The sequence below is a fragment of the Phoxinus phoxinus genome, assembly GCF_949152265.1.
Source record: "Phoxinus phoxinus genome assembly, chromosome: 1".
NCBI lineage: Eukaryota > Metazoa > Chordata > Actinopteri > Cypriniformes > Leuciscidae > Phoxinus > Phoxinus phoxinus.
The window spans coordinates 31970540-31990066 of NC_136876.1; the positions used below are offsets into that span (position 1 = coordinate 31970540).

The window sequence follows — 19527 nt, forward strand, 5'->3', positions numbered from 1 at the left end:
TCCCCTCAATGTGATGCGTTTCAGGACATCTTATTTTTCAAATACAAACAGAATCTAAACTGACACACCCATGCAGTTTCTCTCTCTCTCTCTCTCTCTCTCTCTCAGTGCGAGGTGTTCAGGAAGCGTGATGCTTCTGCTTTTTTCTGTGGTTTCCTCCTGCTCTCAGACTGCTTCTTTCTCATTTATGTAACACGGCAGTGTGCTCGGACAGGTGCCTTCGTTTAAATTTACCAACATCTGTATTTCCTTTTGAAAGAAACTTCTGTTGGCTTGATCAGAGGGAGTGGAGTTGTGAGAAAGATGCTCCAACATCTGAAGCACTCAAACGAGAGGCAGACTCGTGGAGAAAAGGCCTGTTACACCGGTAATCAACACACTCAGCCGTACTGAGAGGCTAAAGGAGCTGAGCTTTTAAAGGACTGGATTGTCTTTATTGTGAAAGTATTAGCAGAGGCCTTTCTTGTTCCTTTTTTTTCCGACTAAGCAAGACTGAGAATATCACTGAGTGTTTTTAGCAATTTTCTGATTGAGAGTTTGATTTTTTTGTGTGGATTTTCGTCTTTTTCGAAAGCTTCTTCACAATCACTTGCACCATCCTGGAATCAGTTTTTGTTTAAAAGATGTCCGTATTTTTGGACATGTCCTAAAGGAGTCTGTGTGCTTCCACCTACACTGGATCTAACTGACTAGAAAACTTTAAACACTTCAGTGGATTTTGACCCGTGGATTGCAGAGAGATTCGTCTGGGTTCCTCCAGAGTTCGGCCTTTTGGAATTGTCAGTGGTTGATCCAGAAGCAGTTCAGTATCCTGGAATTTCTAAGGAAAGTTGTGATGGGTAACGCAGCTGGCGGGTTGGAGCAGATGGAGGGGCAGGAGGCCAAAGGCTCAACAGGAGGGTCAAACCCTATACCCTCCCCGCCTAAAAAGAAATGTGCCCCTCCTAAACTACCCATGCCCCCCGAAGAAGAGCTAGAAGAACGGTTCAGTGTGGTTTTGGTGAGCTCTTTCATACACAGACATGTAAACATTATATAGCAACACAACTAAAGCAGATTATCTTGACACTTCCTGTCAACCACTATGTTAGGACGTTAACATTGGTTTGTCAGTATTAAATTATCTGTCTTTTTTTTTTTTTGTGTGTGCTACAGCTACTATTATGTTTCCAAAATGCAGTGTGTTCTTGTTGTGTAGACAATGGGCACAACAGACAATCAAAAAGATCATTAGATATAATATGAGCATTTCAAAGCAAATGCAATCTTCGGTTACACTTTAAGGTGTCTTTGTTAATAATTAACTTATAGGATTAGTTGCATGTAATTATGCACAATTTACAGTAACTAGTGCAGTGCCCGTGCAAAATCAGTTTTTGTGTGTGTTTTTAATAATTGTTAGTTTGGTGTGTTTGAGTGCTCATTGTTACAGTTACACAGCAAAAGTTCAGTGACATTTTTATTTGTGCATGGTTGAAAGCAAATACTGACACTGACATATTGACATAAAATAAATATGGAGAATTGAACTACATGGTTGCATAACAATTTATAATGGTGATATTAGGTGGCATGTATTTGGGTATCTGTGTACAGGTAGCAGGAGTTTAGATTAGATTTACATTAGTTTCAACTTTGTTGTCATTGTGCAGATTACAATTATAGAGACAAAGGCAGTTAGCGCCTAACCAGAAGTGCAAAAATAGGCTACTATTACACAGCAGCTAATAACGTTAAGTGTACCAGAATAAAATATAAAATTCAGAATTAAACAGCGTAGCTGATTTACAGATTCAGTTAACATCCACAAATGAATAAGATCGACGATTCAGGGAGCAGGCTACACAGTGAACTCCGAAAGAAACAAAAACCGCTACGCTTGAGCAATCAGTTTGTGAATAGGCTACTACAAATGATGGCTGTGAATAAAATATAATATTCAGAAGTAAACAGTGTAGCTGACTAAATGTTTAGCTGACAGAGTGTTTATGTCAGAATGTTTTTTAAACCACAAACCCTCTTATGTCAGAATGTTTATTTTTAAACCACAACTTCAATGTGTGCTTCTTTTACCGATATACTTAACGATATCTTTTGCATTTCTAATCCAAACAACGTCAAATTTGGCACCGCACTTGCTCGTGCCCATAGCAAGATACCTGTCAAGTTTGAAATCCGTCGGACTAACGGTTCGAGAGATATGCAAATAACAGACACACAGACAGACAGACAGACACACAGACGTTCCTGTAATTAATATAGATAGCTTATAGTAATTGCATTTAACATGTGTAACAAGGACACTAAAATAAAGTGTTGCCAAATCTTCCACCTGAATTGCACAATTAAGTCACATTTGGAAAAACACTTTTTACTTAATGCAATCCAATTAGTCACATTAGTTCCACGTGGGATTTTGGTACAGGAACTGCCAGTGGTGGGATGACAAATTAGGCAACTTCTTAAGAGAAGTCATAAGACAAAAAGAGGCCCTATATTCTTGGTGATGACTGACCTTTGATTTGACTTTCATTTCAGTTTAAGACACCAGTGTCAGTTGGCTATCCTCTTAGAAATGTCATCGCGTTTGTTGGGCATGGGCAATTGATTGTATCAATTAATTGATGCTGAATGGAAGCTCAGTTATCTTCCATGTGGTCCCACTCACTTCAATTACAAAAAATTAAGCCTGTTTCCATCTCAGAGTAAATAATTGTGACTTTTCATAAATGCAACTATGTCCCAACTGTGACTTTATATCTCACAGTATGACTTTATTTCTTGTATTGAACAACTTAATCTCAAAGTTTCTCTGAGCTAGATATGGGCTATCAAATGACCATTTGATCCTTCTGAAAAGACACAATCCATGGACACGCTCACACTAAACCTGGTATGGGGAGAGCGAGGGACATCCTACAGTTTTGTCCTGGACCTTTTAAATTCAAGCGACAGCTTTTGTTAGAATATGACGTAATATGTAAAACCATTGCATGCCAATGGATATCACATTTTGCAGTCATTTCCTCATCACAGAACTTTATATTTGGTGCATAATTATCAACTTAATCTAGTCTCCACTTTATTCACTCTCTTGTGAAGTACCAGTAGACCACAGTCAGTCCCCCACCCTACCCCACCCTTCTCTCTCTGTTCCTCCATCAACCGCTCAATGCTTTTCACTCTTTGTGCACACGACTTTAAAAAAAGTAACCCTACTCAGAGCGGAAACGTCTTACTGCTTTAAGAGGAAACACCCAAGAACACAGTGTTTATACATTGACCACCCTTTCTTTTTTGACAAACCACACCCTCTTTAATTTAGTTGACAGATGCAATTTTCAGGTGCAAAAAAATCGGGTGTAAAACCTGTAAAATAAAACGTAGGACTAATGATGGATGTTTCTTGCTGATAATGTGTTTAAGTGCAAGACATGAAGCAACCGTGCCATCTTTTCAGGAAGTCACATTGCGTCAGACTGAAGACTGACAGCATATGATCTTAAAGAGAAAAACTTAAACTTAAGGGTGATAACATGATAATTCGCTAAAATATATATTTTTATTATTATTATTTACTTACCGTCATGTTGTTCCAAACCTGTTTGACATGCATTTATCTCTTCTGTGAAACAACACAGAAGACTATTGACTTACATTGAGACATTTTTCAAATTTCCACAAAAGTCATACAGGTTTGAAATAAAATGAGGGTAAATAGTAACCTAAATGATGACAGGATTTAAATTTTTGGTTGAACTGTCCCTTTAATATCGGAAGTAGGCTAAAGAAGGAACAATAATTGCATCATAACACATTTTGTAATGTAGACGGTCACATTTCCTTCTCATGCATCAGATATAAACACCGATCATCATTGTTACATATGACGTAAATGGCAATTCAGATGGTCTTCGAAACTGTGTAATGAGCTAATCAGCTGCAATGTACTTGTTAATATTTGACCTGATGTTCAGGCTGCTGTGAACCTCTCATTTCTTTTCTCAGAGCTCCATGAATCTGCCTCCTGATAAGATGAAGCTTCTGAGTCAGTATGACAATGAAAAGAAATGGGAGCTGGTTTGTGATCAGGTGAGATACTACTATTGTCATCTGTCGATCAACGTTGTTTTTCATTTTATTTTTAATGACAGAAAAGTTGAACTGAGAGTATGCCTACATCTTGATCGTTTCTCTCATTTACTTCTCATTTACGGAGTGAGATTATTCATTCTGAAATACGTAATGAATGACTCATACTGAAATACGTAAGTCACTTTATTTTTGAGCAGTTTTTCTCTTTGCATTTCTATAGTACCTCATGTCTGCAGTGTAGATGTGACCTTTGAGAGGAAGTTGTCTGGTAGACTATATTGAGATACATACCAGAAGCCTATATGAGAGCTGTACTCTGTAATACAAATATCAAGTTATATGACTATTATAGTGCTAACTAGGGCCCCAGTGCTAACTAGGGATCATTTAAACAATTTTTAATTGTTGTTGTTGTAATTTTTATTTTTTATTTTTGGGGGTATATTGCATGATATTTAGCTATGACCAGTTTATATAAGCGCCTGGAATGCAATGAGTAAAACAGCATTTAAAGGAATAAATCACCCACAAATGAAAATTCTGTCATCATTTACTCACCCTCAAGTTGATTCAAACCTGTGTGAATTTCTTCCTTAAGTTAAACACAAAAGAAGATATTTTGATGAATATGGGTAAACAGGCCCAGGGCCCCATTGACTTTCATAGTATGGAAAAAAATGGAAGTCGATGGGGTCCACCAAATGTTTGGTTACCGACATTCTTCAAAATATCTTCTTTTGTGTTCAATATAAGAAAGAAACTAATACAATTTTGGAACAAGTTGAAGGTGAGTAAATGATTACAGAATTTTCATTTTTGGGTGAACTGTCCCTTTAATTTATCACTCTAATCATATCAGAGAAAATGTTACAGACCCAGACAGTGTATTTATATATATATATATATATATATATATATATATATATATATAAATATATATATATATATTTATTTATATATATATATATATTAGTTTAACCTTTCAATGACAGTAAAACATGATGCCAGTGTGTGGTTAAAGCAGATGATGTAAAGGGTTGATTGTGAGGCTGATCAAGAGAATTAGAGGGGGAAATATGAGCAGCGGTGGTGAAACCATGTCTACGCACTTCCTGTGTTAATATTTGTGTCTCTATGACAACTGTGGGATGCAAGCTTTAGCTATGTGTGCAGAGAGTTGTTATGGCAGCGTGTGCACACAGCTAAATGTATTTCTTACCGTGGGCATAATGTAGGCTATATTTCAACTTCAGGTAAAAAAACAAATGAATACATCTGTCATACTTATACAGTATCTTAGATGGATATACACTACTGTTCAAGTGGGGTCACTAAGAAGTTAATACTTTTATTTAGCAAGAATGCATTAATCAAAAGTGACAGTAAAGACATTTATAATCTTACAAAAGATTTCCAACTCAAATAAATGCTGTTTGATTATGATTATATGCTTTTGAACTTTCATTTTATCTAAGAATCCTTAAAAAATGGATCATGTTTTTCACAAAAATGTAAGCAGCACAACTGTTTTCAACAGTTCATCATATTTGACTGATTTCTGAAGGATCATGTGACACTGAAGACTGGCTTAATGATGCTGAAAATTCGGTTTTTACATCACAGGAATACATTCAAATATTACTGTTTTATTTGATCAAATAAACAGAGCCTTGATGAGCAGAAGAGACTTCTTTCGAGGACATTAAAAAATATCTTACAGACCGCAAAATTTTCAATAGTCGTGTATATAACTGGAATAAATAAAAACGTGCTATTATTGGATGGTACTAAAGAGCATTTAAATATCTTCTAGTCCCCATCAACATGGCTGGAAATTTGTCCATTCATAGTTTGTCTTTCTCCCAATGTCTATTAGGAGCGTTTTCAGGTGAAAAACCCTCCCTCAGCTTACCTGACTAAAATCAAGAGCTTCTACCAGGACCAAGGTGGAGTGGCGCGCCGGGTCAGTACTGTTCTTTCCCTCAGCACCTCCGTACACTGTCATTTCTCTTTTACCCCATGTCAGTGCTGACACCCACCTGTCAAAAAGTCCAGATGAAAACTCGTGAATGATTGTGTGTGTCTCTCTGTGATTCCTTCTCCACAGTTTAAGAAGCGTGTGCAGGAGTCAACTCAAGTCCTGAGAGAGCTGGAGATCTCTCTCAGAACCAATCACATTGGGTTAGTGGCAGCTTTGTTTTCTGCGCAGTGATAGACTTCACTGCTACTCCTGAATAAAAAATGAAAGATAATTTTGAACCTGAATAATAGAATACTTCCATAGCGACATTTTGAGATAGGGCTTCGTGATAATGGTTCAATTATGAATCATGGTTATTTTGCTTTTAGGTTAATTTTGCCTTATTTGGTAAAACCTTAAAGGGATAGTTCACCCAAAAATGGAAAGTCTGTCATCATTTACTCATCCTCAAGTTGTTCCAAACCTGTATGAGTTTCTTTCTTCTGTTGAACTAAGAAGAAGATATTTTGAAGAATGTCGGTAACCAGACAGTTGACGTAGGGATTGTTTTTCATAGCATTGAAAAAAAAAAAAACTGCCATCAACTGTTCGATGACCGACATTCTTCAAAATATCTTCTTTGGTGTTTAGCAAAAGAAAGAATCTCATACAGGTTTAGAACAACTTGAGGGTGAGTAAATGACGACAGCATTTTCTTTTTTTTGGTGAACTGGAGCCTTTTAAGAATTACAATGATTCTAAATTATGTTAATGTTTTTCGGTCACACTTTAGATTAGGGTCCAATTCTCACTATTAACTACGTCTTTTGTCTCAGTAAACTTATAATTATTGCTTATTAATAGTTAGTGAGTAGTTGTTAAGATTAGGTATTGGGTTGGATTAAGGGATGAAGAATATGGTCATGCAGAAAAAGGCATTAATATGTGCTTTATAAGTTAAAATAAATAGCCAATATCCTAGTAATATACATGCTAATAAGCAACTTAATAGTGAGAATTAAACCCTATACTAAAGTGTTGCCTGTTTTTCTATTAAAAACAAAAAAGACTTTGTATTAGCACTTTTTTCATGATATTCCTTTTATCCTTTATAGGTGGGCTCAGGAATTTCTGAATGAGGAAAACCAAGGCTTAGATGTCCTGGTGGACTTCTTGGCATATGCTCAAAGTGATGCACCGTATGTTTCTTCTGTATTACATTTCCCATGAACACCATTATTGTCATCTAATGAGTTTGCAGTAATTGTCTAAGAAGATTTTATAACTAAATCTTAGATTTTGAATTATGTTATTGACTCGCCACATTAATCGCATAGTCTCTCCGCAACAAAAAAATGACCTCAGATCCTGTGCTGGCGTGTTTCTCAGGTTTGAGGTGGAATCTCTGGAAAATGGCAGCTCTGTATTAGACAACAGGAGGTTGTCAGAAAGATCAGTGGAGGATCTGGCCAAAAATGTCAGCCATTCTCCCACACATGGGATGACCAGAGCAGCACGTGCACTCACTGTCCGGTGAGTACGAACACAACCTAAATTACACGGATTACATGTTTAGATGTTCTTCTCATGCAGATAAGTGTATTTGTTCATGTGCTCATCTTTTGTTCATTTTTTTTCCACGTCAGAATAACTTCTTTGGCCCATAGCAGAAAAACTATGCGAAATGCCCGATTGGCCAGTCAAAGAGACGATGTTCACCTCTGTATTATGTGTCTGCGTGCGATCATGAATTATCAGGTACGTAGAAGTGAGGAGCACATAAACACAAGACACAGCTACTCGGAAGATCATTTTAGAAGAACCTAACGTGACTCGTCTGTTTTTTCTTTTTTAACAGTCTGGGTTCAATTTAGTGATGACGCACCCCAGATGTGTCAATGAAATCACACTTAGTCTCAACAACAAAAACCCCAGGTAAGGGTGTCTTTATATGGTATATGGTTTTTGTGTGTTTGCTGTCTGAGTTGGCAATAAACTTCAATACACTGTCCATAGGACTAAAGCTCTTGTGCTAGAGCTGTTGGCGGCAGTGTGTCTGGTTAGAGGAGGACATGACATCATTATCTCAGCCTTTGACAACTTTAAAGAAGTAAGATGACTAGCCTTTCACACTTTTACATACACAATTTTTTATAGTGGGATTTTGCAATTGTTCAAGATACATTTCACATCAAAATCATAACTCTAATCTTTTACTTCGACTTAATGTATTTATGTAATATGCTATAAACTATCATTCAAAAGTTCGGTTCGGACTATAAGATTTTGTAATGTTCACAAAGGCTGCATTTATTTGATCAGAAATACAGTGAACATTGTAATATTGTAAAATATTATTACAATTCAAAATAACTGATTCTATTCAAATATATTTTAGAAATGTACTTTATTCCTGTGATGCAAAGCTGAATTTTCAGCATCATTACTCCAGTCTTCCGGGTCACATGATCCTTCAGAAATCTTTATCATATGTTTATTTACTGCTCAATAAGCATTTATTTTTATTGTCAATGTTTAAAAAAAAGTTATGATGCTTGATATTTTGTGAAAACTGTGACCCATTCTTTAATAAAGAGAAAATTCAAAAGAACAGCATTTATTTGACAGAAATATTTTGTAACATTATAAGGCCTGGTTTAAAGCCAGAATTAAGCCTTATAGTTCAATTAGGACATTTTAGTGTTTTTTATACACATGCCAGTAAAAAAACATTACTGCTGTGCATCTTGAGACAAAACAATGGCACTGACATATTTTAAGATATCTCAGTGCAATTTTTTTTTAGTTAAAACAATGGCATTTTAGTCTGGGACTAACTTAAACCTTGTCTGTGAAACAGGGGGTAAATGTAAATGTACTGTCACTTGATCATTTTAAACAAACCTTGCTGAATAAAAGTTTAAATTGATTTAAAAAAGAAAATTTTTACTGACCCCAAATTTTTGCAGTTACATAAATATCACAAATTATGCTATCAATACTACACAAATGCCTCCCACACACAAACAAGTCTATACATTTTGTAGCATAGGATAATGTGGGTCTCTTGTTATGCACTTACCTCTATGTGTGGCCCACCTTCTCACAGGTGAGTGGAGAGAAGAACCGCTTTGAGAAGCTCATGGAGTACTTCATGAATGACGACAGCAACATAGACTTCATGGTAAAGCTTTGTTGTGAATCACTTTCATTTTCAGTTAAGATGACAACAATTGATGATATACGAATGATTTTGTACTATATCTATTTGATCTTTTTCTTCACAGGTGGCTTGCATGCAGTTCATAAACATTGTGGTCCACTCAGTGGAGAACATGAACTTCCGTGTGCATCTTCAATATGAGTTCACCCAGCTGGGTCTTGACCAGTACTTAGAGGTCAGTCTAGTGTTACATACATCTTACACATACTTAGCACAGTATTTTAGATGTTTTCTATGCAGTGTGTATTTATGAAGCTGTGCATGATCAGTTTGACGTAACACACAACTGTTTGTTTGTTTGTATGTTTGTGTGTCAGCAGTCCCTAAAGGAAATGGAAAGTGAGAAGTTGCAGGTTCAGATTCAGGCGTACTTGGATAATGTGTTTGATGTTGGAGCTCTTCTGGAGGATGCTGAGAGTAAAGGGGACATAATGGAGCATGTAACAGATCTGCAGGAGACCAATACACAGGTTAAATATACACTATAGTATCCACACAAACACATTTTCACATAATCAACTACCGCATGGCACACATGCCTCATAATGTAGGTAGGCTGAACTTTTACTCAAAAGTGTGTGTATATTCTTGTGCTGTAGCTGAATGCCAGATTGCAGGAATATGAGAATGGAGCTCTGGAAAAAGTAGAACTGGAGAAACAACTAATGCAGGCCACTAAAGAATCAGCACTGTTGAAGGTATTAAACTGCATTTCTCTATGCTTTACAGTGTATATATTTAGCATGCCAAGTGTAGTACATACATGTAATGTACTTAGAAATATAAAAATTGGGAAACAGTCACCGACTCACTCTAAATCTTTACCTGTGTGTGTGTGTGTAACAGGAGAGCTTGCGAGAGTCCTGTACCCAGGTGAGCACTTTGCAGCAGAGAGAACGAGAACGAGAGATTCAGAGAGAGAGAGAGCGAGAGCAGGAGCGTCTGTCGCAGCCCTCACAAGGTCAGAGAGCTTCTGTGAGTGAGAAGGAGTCCAAACTGGAGGTGAAGCTGAGGGAACTGCAGGAGAAAGGCTTAGTCCGACTGGACCGCACAGCCTCTGGAAGCCTGGATATTGAAGTCACTCCAGTCACCATAGAGAAGATTGTCACTCAAACAGGTTGGAGCACTTCTGCAAAAGTTATCCTAGTGGTTGGCATCTAGTGAACTGAAAATGTTTACTTTTAGCTGGCTACATTGATGATAACATAACATCTGTTTAATGTTCACAGTGACTGTGTCAGATCCTGCTTCTCAAGCCACGCCCCCTCCAGCTGGAGCACCACCTCCACCTCCTCCCCTACCTGGCACTGCAGCGCCTCCTCCTCCACCACCACCACCTCCTCCTCCTGGAAGTGGAGGTATTCCACCTCCCCCTCCTCCTCCCCCTCCGGGCGGAGGTCCCCCACCTCCCCCGCCCCCACCTGGCTTTGGGCCGCCACCCCCTCCAGGAGCTCCTCCTGCCCCTGGGGCTGAGACAGGTGAAGGTACAACACTTTTTACAATTACAGAAATAAGCATACAGATAGGCAGCTTGAGCTGGGTGGCCGTATACATATCCATCTTTTCAATTGTTTTACACAGGACCCAAGGCACGCAAACCAATTCAAACAAAGTTCAGGATGCCTCTGTTGAACTGGCAGGCTTTGAAGCCCAATCAAGTGACGGGAACGGTGTTTAACGAGCTAAATGACGAGCAAGTGTTAGGGGTAACAGCAAAGAAATCCTGCACACAAAAATGAACACTGTCATATTTTATTCACCCTCATGTCATTCCTATATCACTTTCTTCAGCTGGACAAACAATGATTTTTTTAAAGAACTGTTTTTGTTCATGCAATGAAAGTCAATTAGATACAAAATGGCACCGGACCACATTCACTTTCATTGTTTGATAAAATATTATTTCAAAATATATTTGCCCAGATGAAAGAATGTCATACAAGTTTTTGAACGACTATCAATTAATCTGTTACACTTTCGCTTTCTAAGGAGATAAATATGGATCTGTTTGCGGAGCAGTTTAAGACCAAGGCTCAAGGTCCTGCACCAGATCTTTCTAAGCTCAAGGTTAAGGTGGCTGAGAAGGCCCCCAGTAAGGTGTCCCTGCTGGAGCCTAACAAATCCAAGAACCTTGCCATCACCCTCCGCAAGGGAGGCATGAGCCCCAATGACATCTGCACAGCCATTGAAAGGTATGTATTAGCTCAGGTTTTGCACCAAAAAAGCTGGACTAGCATGGAAACTCAATTCTCTCTGTCTTTCTCTCAGATATGATCAACAATCTCTGAGTCTAGACTTTCTGGAGCTTCTGGAACGTTTCATCCCATCGGAGTATGAGATGAAGTTACTCCAGAACTACGAGAAGGAAGGGCGGCCACTAGAGGACCTGAGCGTTGAGGACCGTTTCATCAGCAGCTTTGGTAAAATCCCACGCCTTACTCAGCGAATCAATACCCTCACCTTCATGGGCAACTTCCCTGAGAGCATGAAACGTCTGCAGCCGGTCAGTTCGCATCACAATTTGGCTATTGTACCTGATGTAATGCATTAAACAAATTAGACAAAATCATCCTTTTGTCCCACCTGTTTCTGTAGCAATTGGATGCCATCATTGCGGCTTCGGTGTCCCTCAAGTCTTCATCAAAGCTAAAAAAGATTTTAGAGGTGAGTAGACCCAATTTGTGCTCAGATGATTTAATGAGGCGCTCCTTCAGTGCGACTAACTTGTCAATCTCCTGCTTCAGATCATCCTGGCCTTTGGGAACTACATGAACAGCAGTAAAAGAGGAGCAGCGTGTGGGTTCCGTCTGCAGAGCCTTGACCTGGTGAGTGAGCTTGTAGATTGTAATTTCAAGGGTCATGTTTCTGTAAAGGCCTAGGTGAGAGTTTTGGGAAGCTCTTTTTGTGTAAGTTATGATTGATGGCTAAACTTGCACATAGAGACCTTTGATGTAGAGGCATCTGAAGCAGAAACAAAGAGACTAATGGATTCTAAAGAAAACTTAATCTATCGCTGCATCTGTCTTTGGTGGCGACAGTAAAACTCACAGTGTCCTCACTGTCTCACTCTCTTGTGTCTTTCAGCTGTTAGATACTAAGTCAACAGACCGCACACAGACTTTGTTACACTTCATAGCGAATATGGTGCATGAGAAATACCCTGAGCTCGCCTCCTTCCACAGTGAACTCCGCTTTGTAGACAAGGCTGCACTGGGTAAGACATACAGTATTAATGGTACAACATAGTTACATCGCATGATACACTTTACATACAAAATGTACAATCACTGCGTATCAATAATTAATGTAGTGTCTCTTTTCTCTTTAAACTTTGCTCTCTCTTAGTGTCTTTGGATAGTGTGCTACAGGATGTGAGATCTCTGGAGAGAGGGATGGAAGGGACCAAGAAGGAGTTCCTAGTGCAGGATGACATCCCAGCGCTGAAAGAGTTTGTCAAGGCCAACAGTGACATATTAGACTCACTTGTTAAAGATGGCAAGACAGCACAGGTGAGACCACAGGATCATGCATGCACACATGCACATGAACACAAACTATTTGATAAACTAATTCTTGCTGACTTTTTTTTCTTTTCTGCCGACAAGGAGGCATACATGTCTGTAGTGGAGTACTACGGAGAGAACCCAAAGACGACGCAGCCTTCCATGTTCTTCCCACTCTTTGTCAGGTTCATCAAAGCTTATAAGGTGAGATACAGTAACATTTACCCACAGCTTTTGAACAAGTTCATGTCAAAACATACCCTTATTTAAAGCCGTTTACATGCTTAGAGGAATTCTTTGAAGTACGTAAAGGAATAAAAAGTTAAACAAACATGTTAAATGAGCTGAGATCTATACAAAGATCTGCAGCATTTGATTATTCATTACCATGATGGTGTATTATTTTTTCACACAACAGAAAGCAGAACATGACAATGAACAGAAGAAAAAACAGGAGATTGCCGCAGAAGAACAGGCAGCAGCCCCTTCCCCAAAGAAAACAGATGGCACACCTCAAAAGGTTTATTTACAAAAGACATATATATATTTCAACCCCCATTTCAAATCAGGTTTATTGGCAAAATGTACAGACTTTCAGCTGTTTGCAATAAACAAATCAACAAAAGTAATTGAAATAGCTCAACACAACAAATGTTTCAAGTGGTTCCCAAATGTTTCAAGTCTCAAAATTATTCAACTCCTTAATGGCAAGCATCTTTAGTACTTACTAGAACACCCCTTTGCTGTTATGACCTGCTGCAAACGAGATGTATAACCAGACACCAGTTTCTGGCAGCGTTTCTGAGGAATCTTAGCCTTGGCCTCCAGTTCAGTAATATTCTTGGGGTTTGCGTGCTGCAACCGCCTTCTTCAAATCCCACCAGAGATTTTCTATGGGGTTCAAGTCAGGTGACTGTGATGGCCACTGTAGGATCTTCCAGGACTTCTTCTGCAACCAAGCCTTGGTGGAATTTGAGGTATGCTTGGGATCATTGTCCTGTTGGAAGCTCCAATGACGCCCAAGCTTCAGCTTCCTCACTGGCGACGAGATGTTTTCTTATAGGACTTCCATGATTTACTTCAATGAATCCATCTTGCCTTTCACACGCTGAAGGTTTCCAGTGCCAGAGGCTGCAAAGCATCCCCAGAGCATCACCGAGCACCACCATGCTGAACTGTAGACAGTGCTCTTTTCAGCGTATGCTTCATTCTTCTTCCTCCAGACATACCGCTGATCCATAGGGCCAAAATGTTACAGTTTTGTTTCAACGCTCCACAGAACACAATCTCAAAACATCTGTGGCGTATTTAGATGATTTTGAGCCCTTTTCAAGTGGTGTACGTCTTAGTTCTGTCATGGAAACCGCATGCGTTTAGTACACATCTTACTGTGCAAGCTGAGACCTGTTGCCTGTTTCCACCAAGTCTTGCTTCAGGCCTTTTGTAGTCACTCGAGGGTTTTTCTGAACCTGCCTTCTGAGGAATCTGGTTGCAGCCGTTGATAGCTTCCTTTTTCTGCCCCGTCCAGGTAGTGTAACCAGTGTTCCTTTAACTTTGAACTTGCGAACTAAGCTTCCAACGGTGTCTCTAGGAACATTTAGTGCCTTCACTATATTTTTGTATCCTCTTCCTTGTTTGTAAAGGGCGACGATATCTTCTCTTAACTTTTTGAACCATTCTTTTGACTTTCTTTGCCATATTTCTAGAATGTAGTCAAACGTGAAACTCAACAAACCTAGCCAGTTCAGGTGTTTCATGGGTTTTATCTCAAGCACACTTGGTGTGACTAATGAAGCCCTTGAACACCTGTTTTGCAGATTTGTGCTGTTTTGAGGGACTCTATTTAGGGGTGTTGAATAATTTTGAGACTGTGGAAATCATTAAAAGTAGGATGAAAAATGTATCATCCGATTTTTTGAGACACTGCCTCACACACTATATATAAACTATAGCATTTGATATTATTTAAATAAAGCAATGACTATGACTGCACAACTGAAGTTATTCCCCTGAAAAACTTTCTCCTACTCTGATCAGGGTCCCATGATGCCCAAAATGCCTCAGATGGACCTGATTGCTGAGCTAAAGAAAAGACAGGTGAAGCCCCAAGTAACAGACGGGGCCATTGAGGGCATTATCACAGGTAAAAATGTGTTACAAACTTAGAGCAAAAGTTGTGTGTTACAAACCACAAGCACTTTCCTTAAGATATACTTTTTTTATGGTGTAACTGTAAACTGTCAAGGGCGATTTGCCACCTACTTCAACTATTCTATATTGTAGGTCAGGTAGATTGAATAACTAATATATAATGTGTAATAACCTGAATGGTAAGACTATATTTCCCCCCCATGTTTCTGTGTTATTAGATTTACGAAATTCACCCTACAGAAGAGGTGATGGTCGGAGAGCAGCTCCACGGCAAGACAACTGAGGGTTACCTTAATATACTTCTCTCCTTCCCGCTGGACACTTCTGTACATAAAAACCTGGTCTTATTCTTATCTGTGCAGTTAGAAAATAACTCTGGCAAACACATACATACAAACATACATTGGTAGAAAATGCAGACAAACACACTAACAAACACATTACATGCTCTTAAAATGAGAATCTGTTAAAAGCCATCATAATATAATTGTACATAAGGCGTAAAAAGAATTTTGTACCATCACCTTTTTTTGTGAATGTGTGCAATTACTTGAGCTTAAATTTTCATTATTTTGGTAATGAAATTGTGCTCAAAGATGACAACAATACTTTTATACAGCCTATGTATGAAATACATTTTTTTTAAAACAATTCTTAAATAAAGTCAAAGGTTAAAAAATTGTACAGTAGTTAAACATGTTTTATATATATTGTGTGCTCTTAAAGAAAAAAAAGACTCAAGTGTAAATGTTGTCGTAGAAGAGAGCTGAACTTTATTAGACACACAACCACAGCAAGTATGTACAAAAGGTCTCAGCTCTCAACATTTTCTCACAGGAAAAAATAAAATAAAGTCACGTTTCTCACAAAGTTATCATGGCATCCACACTGACAAATTAATTTCATTTTCTTCTGTATCTATAGGTGTTTATATATCTTTGTATATAGAGCGATTCTCAGTTGATACATTACTCTAGTCTATATGGGAGGGTCACAGCGTGGGTAAAGGGCTCGCACCATTACTGGAGCGTTGATGGTTAGAGCTGAGTTTAAGTCATTGACCTCAGTCATTCAGTAAAACACACTCAGAGCTTGCCAATCAAGTCTGGTTACCACATCACCACAGGTTACAGTAAGACTGGACATGCCTGAGCCACAAAGATTTCAGACATATATATAATTTTTTCCTACTTCGACTCTACAGCTGTGAACCTCATATCAGTGCACTTGATCTCACTATTCTCTCCGTTGACTCTTTAAAAAAAAAAACATGTAGATAACTTTGTTTTTTAAAATCATCTGCACCGTGCGATTGCTTTTAGTATGTACATGCATTGCTATAATTATTGTTTTTAGTATTTTTAAACTTTTAATATATAGCTTATAACTCCATCTTTTAAATAAAACTTTTTTTTTCTGGACATAATTTTGTAGGACTCTAATAATTACGATTTTATTTACATGTTATAGTCTTATTATCTTTCTTTTTTTCTTTTACTGTTTTGTAGTATTTTAGTAATATGTCAGAATTTAGTAACATCCACACATCCATGTAGAAAAATCTCACTTAAGGGACTAAAGAGCTCAGGTAAAATATTCTACATAAAGTCGTTCCATCATAGAGCATTTAACAAAGAATGTGCTTTCTCCAAATTACTCTTGTGTTATTTTTAGCCAAGTAAACCAGACATACATACTATAACTAGCAGAAGCATCCAGCTCCTAATTCCTGCTGTCTTTCCAAAGGGGGAAAACTCCAACCTCCAAGTCAAACTTTGCAGATTGTGTCAGAAACACTTAAGCACTGAAGTTTCACTGACCAAGGCATTTGAACATTGACTTAAATTAAAATGCTGTTTGTCAGTAGTGTCTCACTGAGGAACTACACTATAAGCAATGGAGTTGCAGACTTCCTCCCTTCCACTAGAGGGCAAACGAGTGCTATGCCATTTCATTTACATGTGCCATTATTTCCAATTTGTTAATTTCCCCCAAAGCAACAAATTAACGGTTAGAAAACAACATTCTCTGGTCATAATACAGATTCATAGGTATCAGCAATAAACCAGATTCCACCCAATTACATTACTTCAATTCTTTTGACTGGCGGCTGGATTATTATTATTTGTTTTCAGATTCACCCAACACTTAAAACAACTCATAAAATTATAATTAACAAAACTATAAACCTGTGTTTAAAATGCAGCTATACATTGTACATGAACTGGGCTGTACAGAGTAATATTTTCAACTCAATATACAAAACACTTCTCTTGTGAATAAATCATTTTCTAGTGTGCTATATATTTCCTCAGGATTACAAAAACAAAAATATGTACAAATAAATCTCAGTTAATATAAAACCAATGAACAAAAAATATACAAACGCAAATCTTGCATCATACATTTTTACTAACCGTGTTGAGTGAAAAATAAATGACTAACTTTTAAGATGTACATTTAATGTGTGAGCTGAGGTCTTCCAATGTTTTGAGAGAGAAAGATCCTATTTAAAAAAAGGGGAGATTTCACCACCTTCCTACATGTGTTCATCACAGTCTCTGAGGGGGTCAAGAAAGTCTTTTCTTAGCTCACATACTACGAGGAAGTACTGTAGATTCTTAGCCTCTCCATTCAAGCATGAAACTCACTTCTCGTTTCTGAGAAATCGTAGCCACAAGGGTAACATTTTGATCGTTTGAGTGTGCTCACTGCAGCATGAATCGCTAAATTCATCTCATTTGCTATTTTGTACTATAGTAGTTTGGTCTGGGTCTTTAAATAGGCCCTTAGCAGAAGAGCTGTGAATATGTTACTTACTGGGAACTTTCCAGACAGAACTTAGAAAATCTAGAGTCTGAAAGATCTGGAGCAAAAATCAAGAAAAGTTTAAATCTTTTTGGACAAGTGTGATTTAAAGAGTTAGCAAACCACTGAGCCACCTGGTTGTTCAACTTGTTATGTGACTAGCAAATCCAGACATGAATTACAAATATAGCATTGCTTTTCTCTTTCATTCACAGACGTTAAATTCAAACAACACTGTGGTCAAGCCATGCCTTTAATGAAGATGTTTCCATGCATGTAACAGCCTGCGCTTGACCTTTTTGCCTCTCACAGCACCTCCCATGTGAATCATTGTGAACTTCGGACATGAATTACTGGCCAATTTGGCTGCGAGACACGGAGTAACACCACTAATCTCTCTCTCTCTGGCCATTTACTCTTTAACTAAGCCATTATTTTAAACCCTGCACCACGAGCTATCAATTTCACACATTCATTTTGTCAGAAAGCTGGAAAAATCTCCCATTTTCCTCTATTCAAACTCCTTCTATTCCGCTCTCACTCACCTTTTCACATTTAAATTCTCTGAGCTCATGAGGAAACCGGCAGGTTGTGGCACTGACAAATTCACAACATAGGAATACCCTCACGAGAAGGAAAAAAAGCTTTAACATTGTGTGTGTCTGTCATAAGAACTGGAATAATAAAAAAAGATGAGTGGGCATAACAAGAGCCTTAATGAAAAAACAACAACAACAACCACTCAGAATGCAACATAACCAGATACATAACGTATGTGAATTTTTTGTTTCCCCATAGCTAATCATAAACTGCCACACAATTGGCTTTCTTAAAATGATCTTTGTCTGTGTCTGTGGTTTTGATAGAAAAGTAATCAAGGGTTGGAAAAAGGATTTCTCTGTTGGAATGCTCTAGCGCACAGAAGTCTTCCACTCGATGGTTCACTTCCACTGGCATACAAGACATACATGGCATATAGTCTTCTTGCTTGTGCAACCCCTACACGGTGAACCTAACCATCTGTTTGTTCATTTTATATTGGAGTTAAATTTCGCAATCTGGGAGGCCAAAAGGTTAAGACAGCTTGTGCCGAACGTTTGATGATTGTCAGATCATTGTACTTTAGCCTCTAAAACCTGTTGTGCTTCTTTAATGACAACTAGGGTTGTATCCTAAATATATCCTTACATAGGGAAACTGTGACTGTTAAGAACGTGAAAAAACAGCACCAAAACCATCCCATAATATACTATAGAAAGTAAGCAGGCTTCCAGTTTCCAATAATTCCGCTTTTGCCATGACAACTTGTTAAAGCAAACATGTAGAATTGCTGTATGAAGACCTATTTGAGAATACAATTTGACTCTTAGGCAGTGCATGTGCATTAAAAGGATATTTTACACAAAAATGAAAATTCTGTCATTTACTCACCTCGATGTTTTTCCAAACCTGTATGACTTTCTTCTGTGGAACACAAAAGAAGATATTTTGAAGACTGTTTTTTGACCACGCAATGAAAGTCAATGGGGTCCAAAACAACACCCATTGATTTCCACTGTACGGACAAAAAAATTAAAATTAAAATTCGGAAAGTATGTTTGGAACAATGTAAGAGTAAATCATGACAGAATGTTCATTATTGGGTGAGCTATCCCTTTAAGGATCATATATAAGTGTATAATCAGCTAAATGTTAATCATAGCACCAATTTCAGTTATTTTCCTTTAGCAGTACGACTGATAGCCAAAATCTACAATTAGAACGAGTGACGTTGCCTTCACATTAAG

At 38.0% G+C, this 19527-nt stretch overlaps 1 protein-coding gene across 4 annotated transcripts; it reads left to right on the forward strand.

The window, feature by feature from the left end:
• Positions 1-106: 106 nt before the first annotated feature.
• On the forward strand, positions 107-18220 carry fmnl1a (formin-like 1a). 4 transcript variants are annotated; one of them, XM_079611371.1, is made up of 26 exons: positions 107-1000; positions 4009-4092; positions 5972-6058; positions 6203-6276; positions 7171-7254; positions 7445-7588; positions 7702-7813; positions 7914-7990; positions 8072-8165; positions 9165-9239; positions 9343-9453; positions 9599-9748; positions 9878-9976; positions 10125-10395; positions 10508-10762; positions 10860-10984; positions 11268-11470; positions 11547-11781; positions 11874-11942; positions 12023-12103; positions 12363-12492; positions 12624-12787; positions 12884-12985; positions 13200-13301; positions 14819-14924; positions 15151-18220. In XM_079611371.1, the coding sequence occupies exons 1-26, from the start codon at positions 836-838 to the stop codon at positions 15213-15215; spliced, it is 3264 nt and encodes a 1087-aa protein (XP_079467497.1). In that variant the 5' UTR covers positions 107-835; the 3' UTR covers positions 15216-18220. The 4 variants fall into 4 exon arrangements, with proteins under 4 accessions (XP_079467497.1, XP_079467496.1, XP_079467498.1 ...); XM_079611370.1 differs by having other exon boundaries at positions 162-1000; positions 9596-9748; XM_079611372.1 differs by having other exon boundaries at positions 162-1000; positions 9596-9748; positions 10508-10756.
• Positions 18221-19527: the final 1307 nt, after the last annotated feature.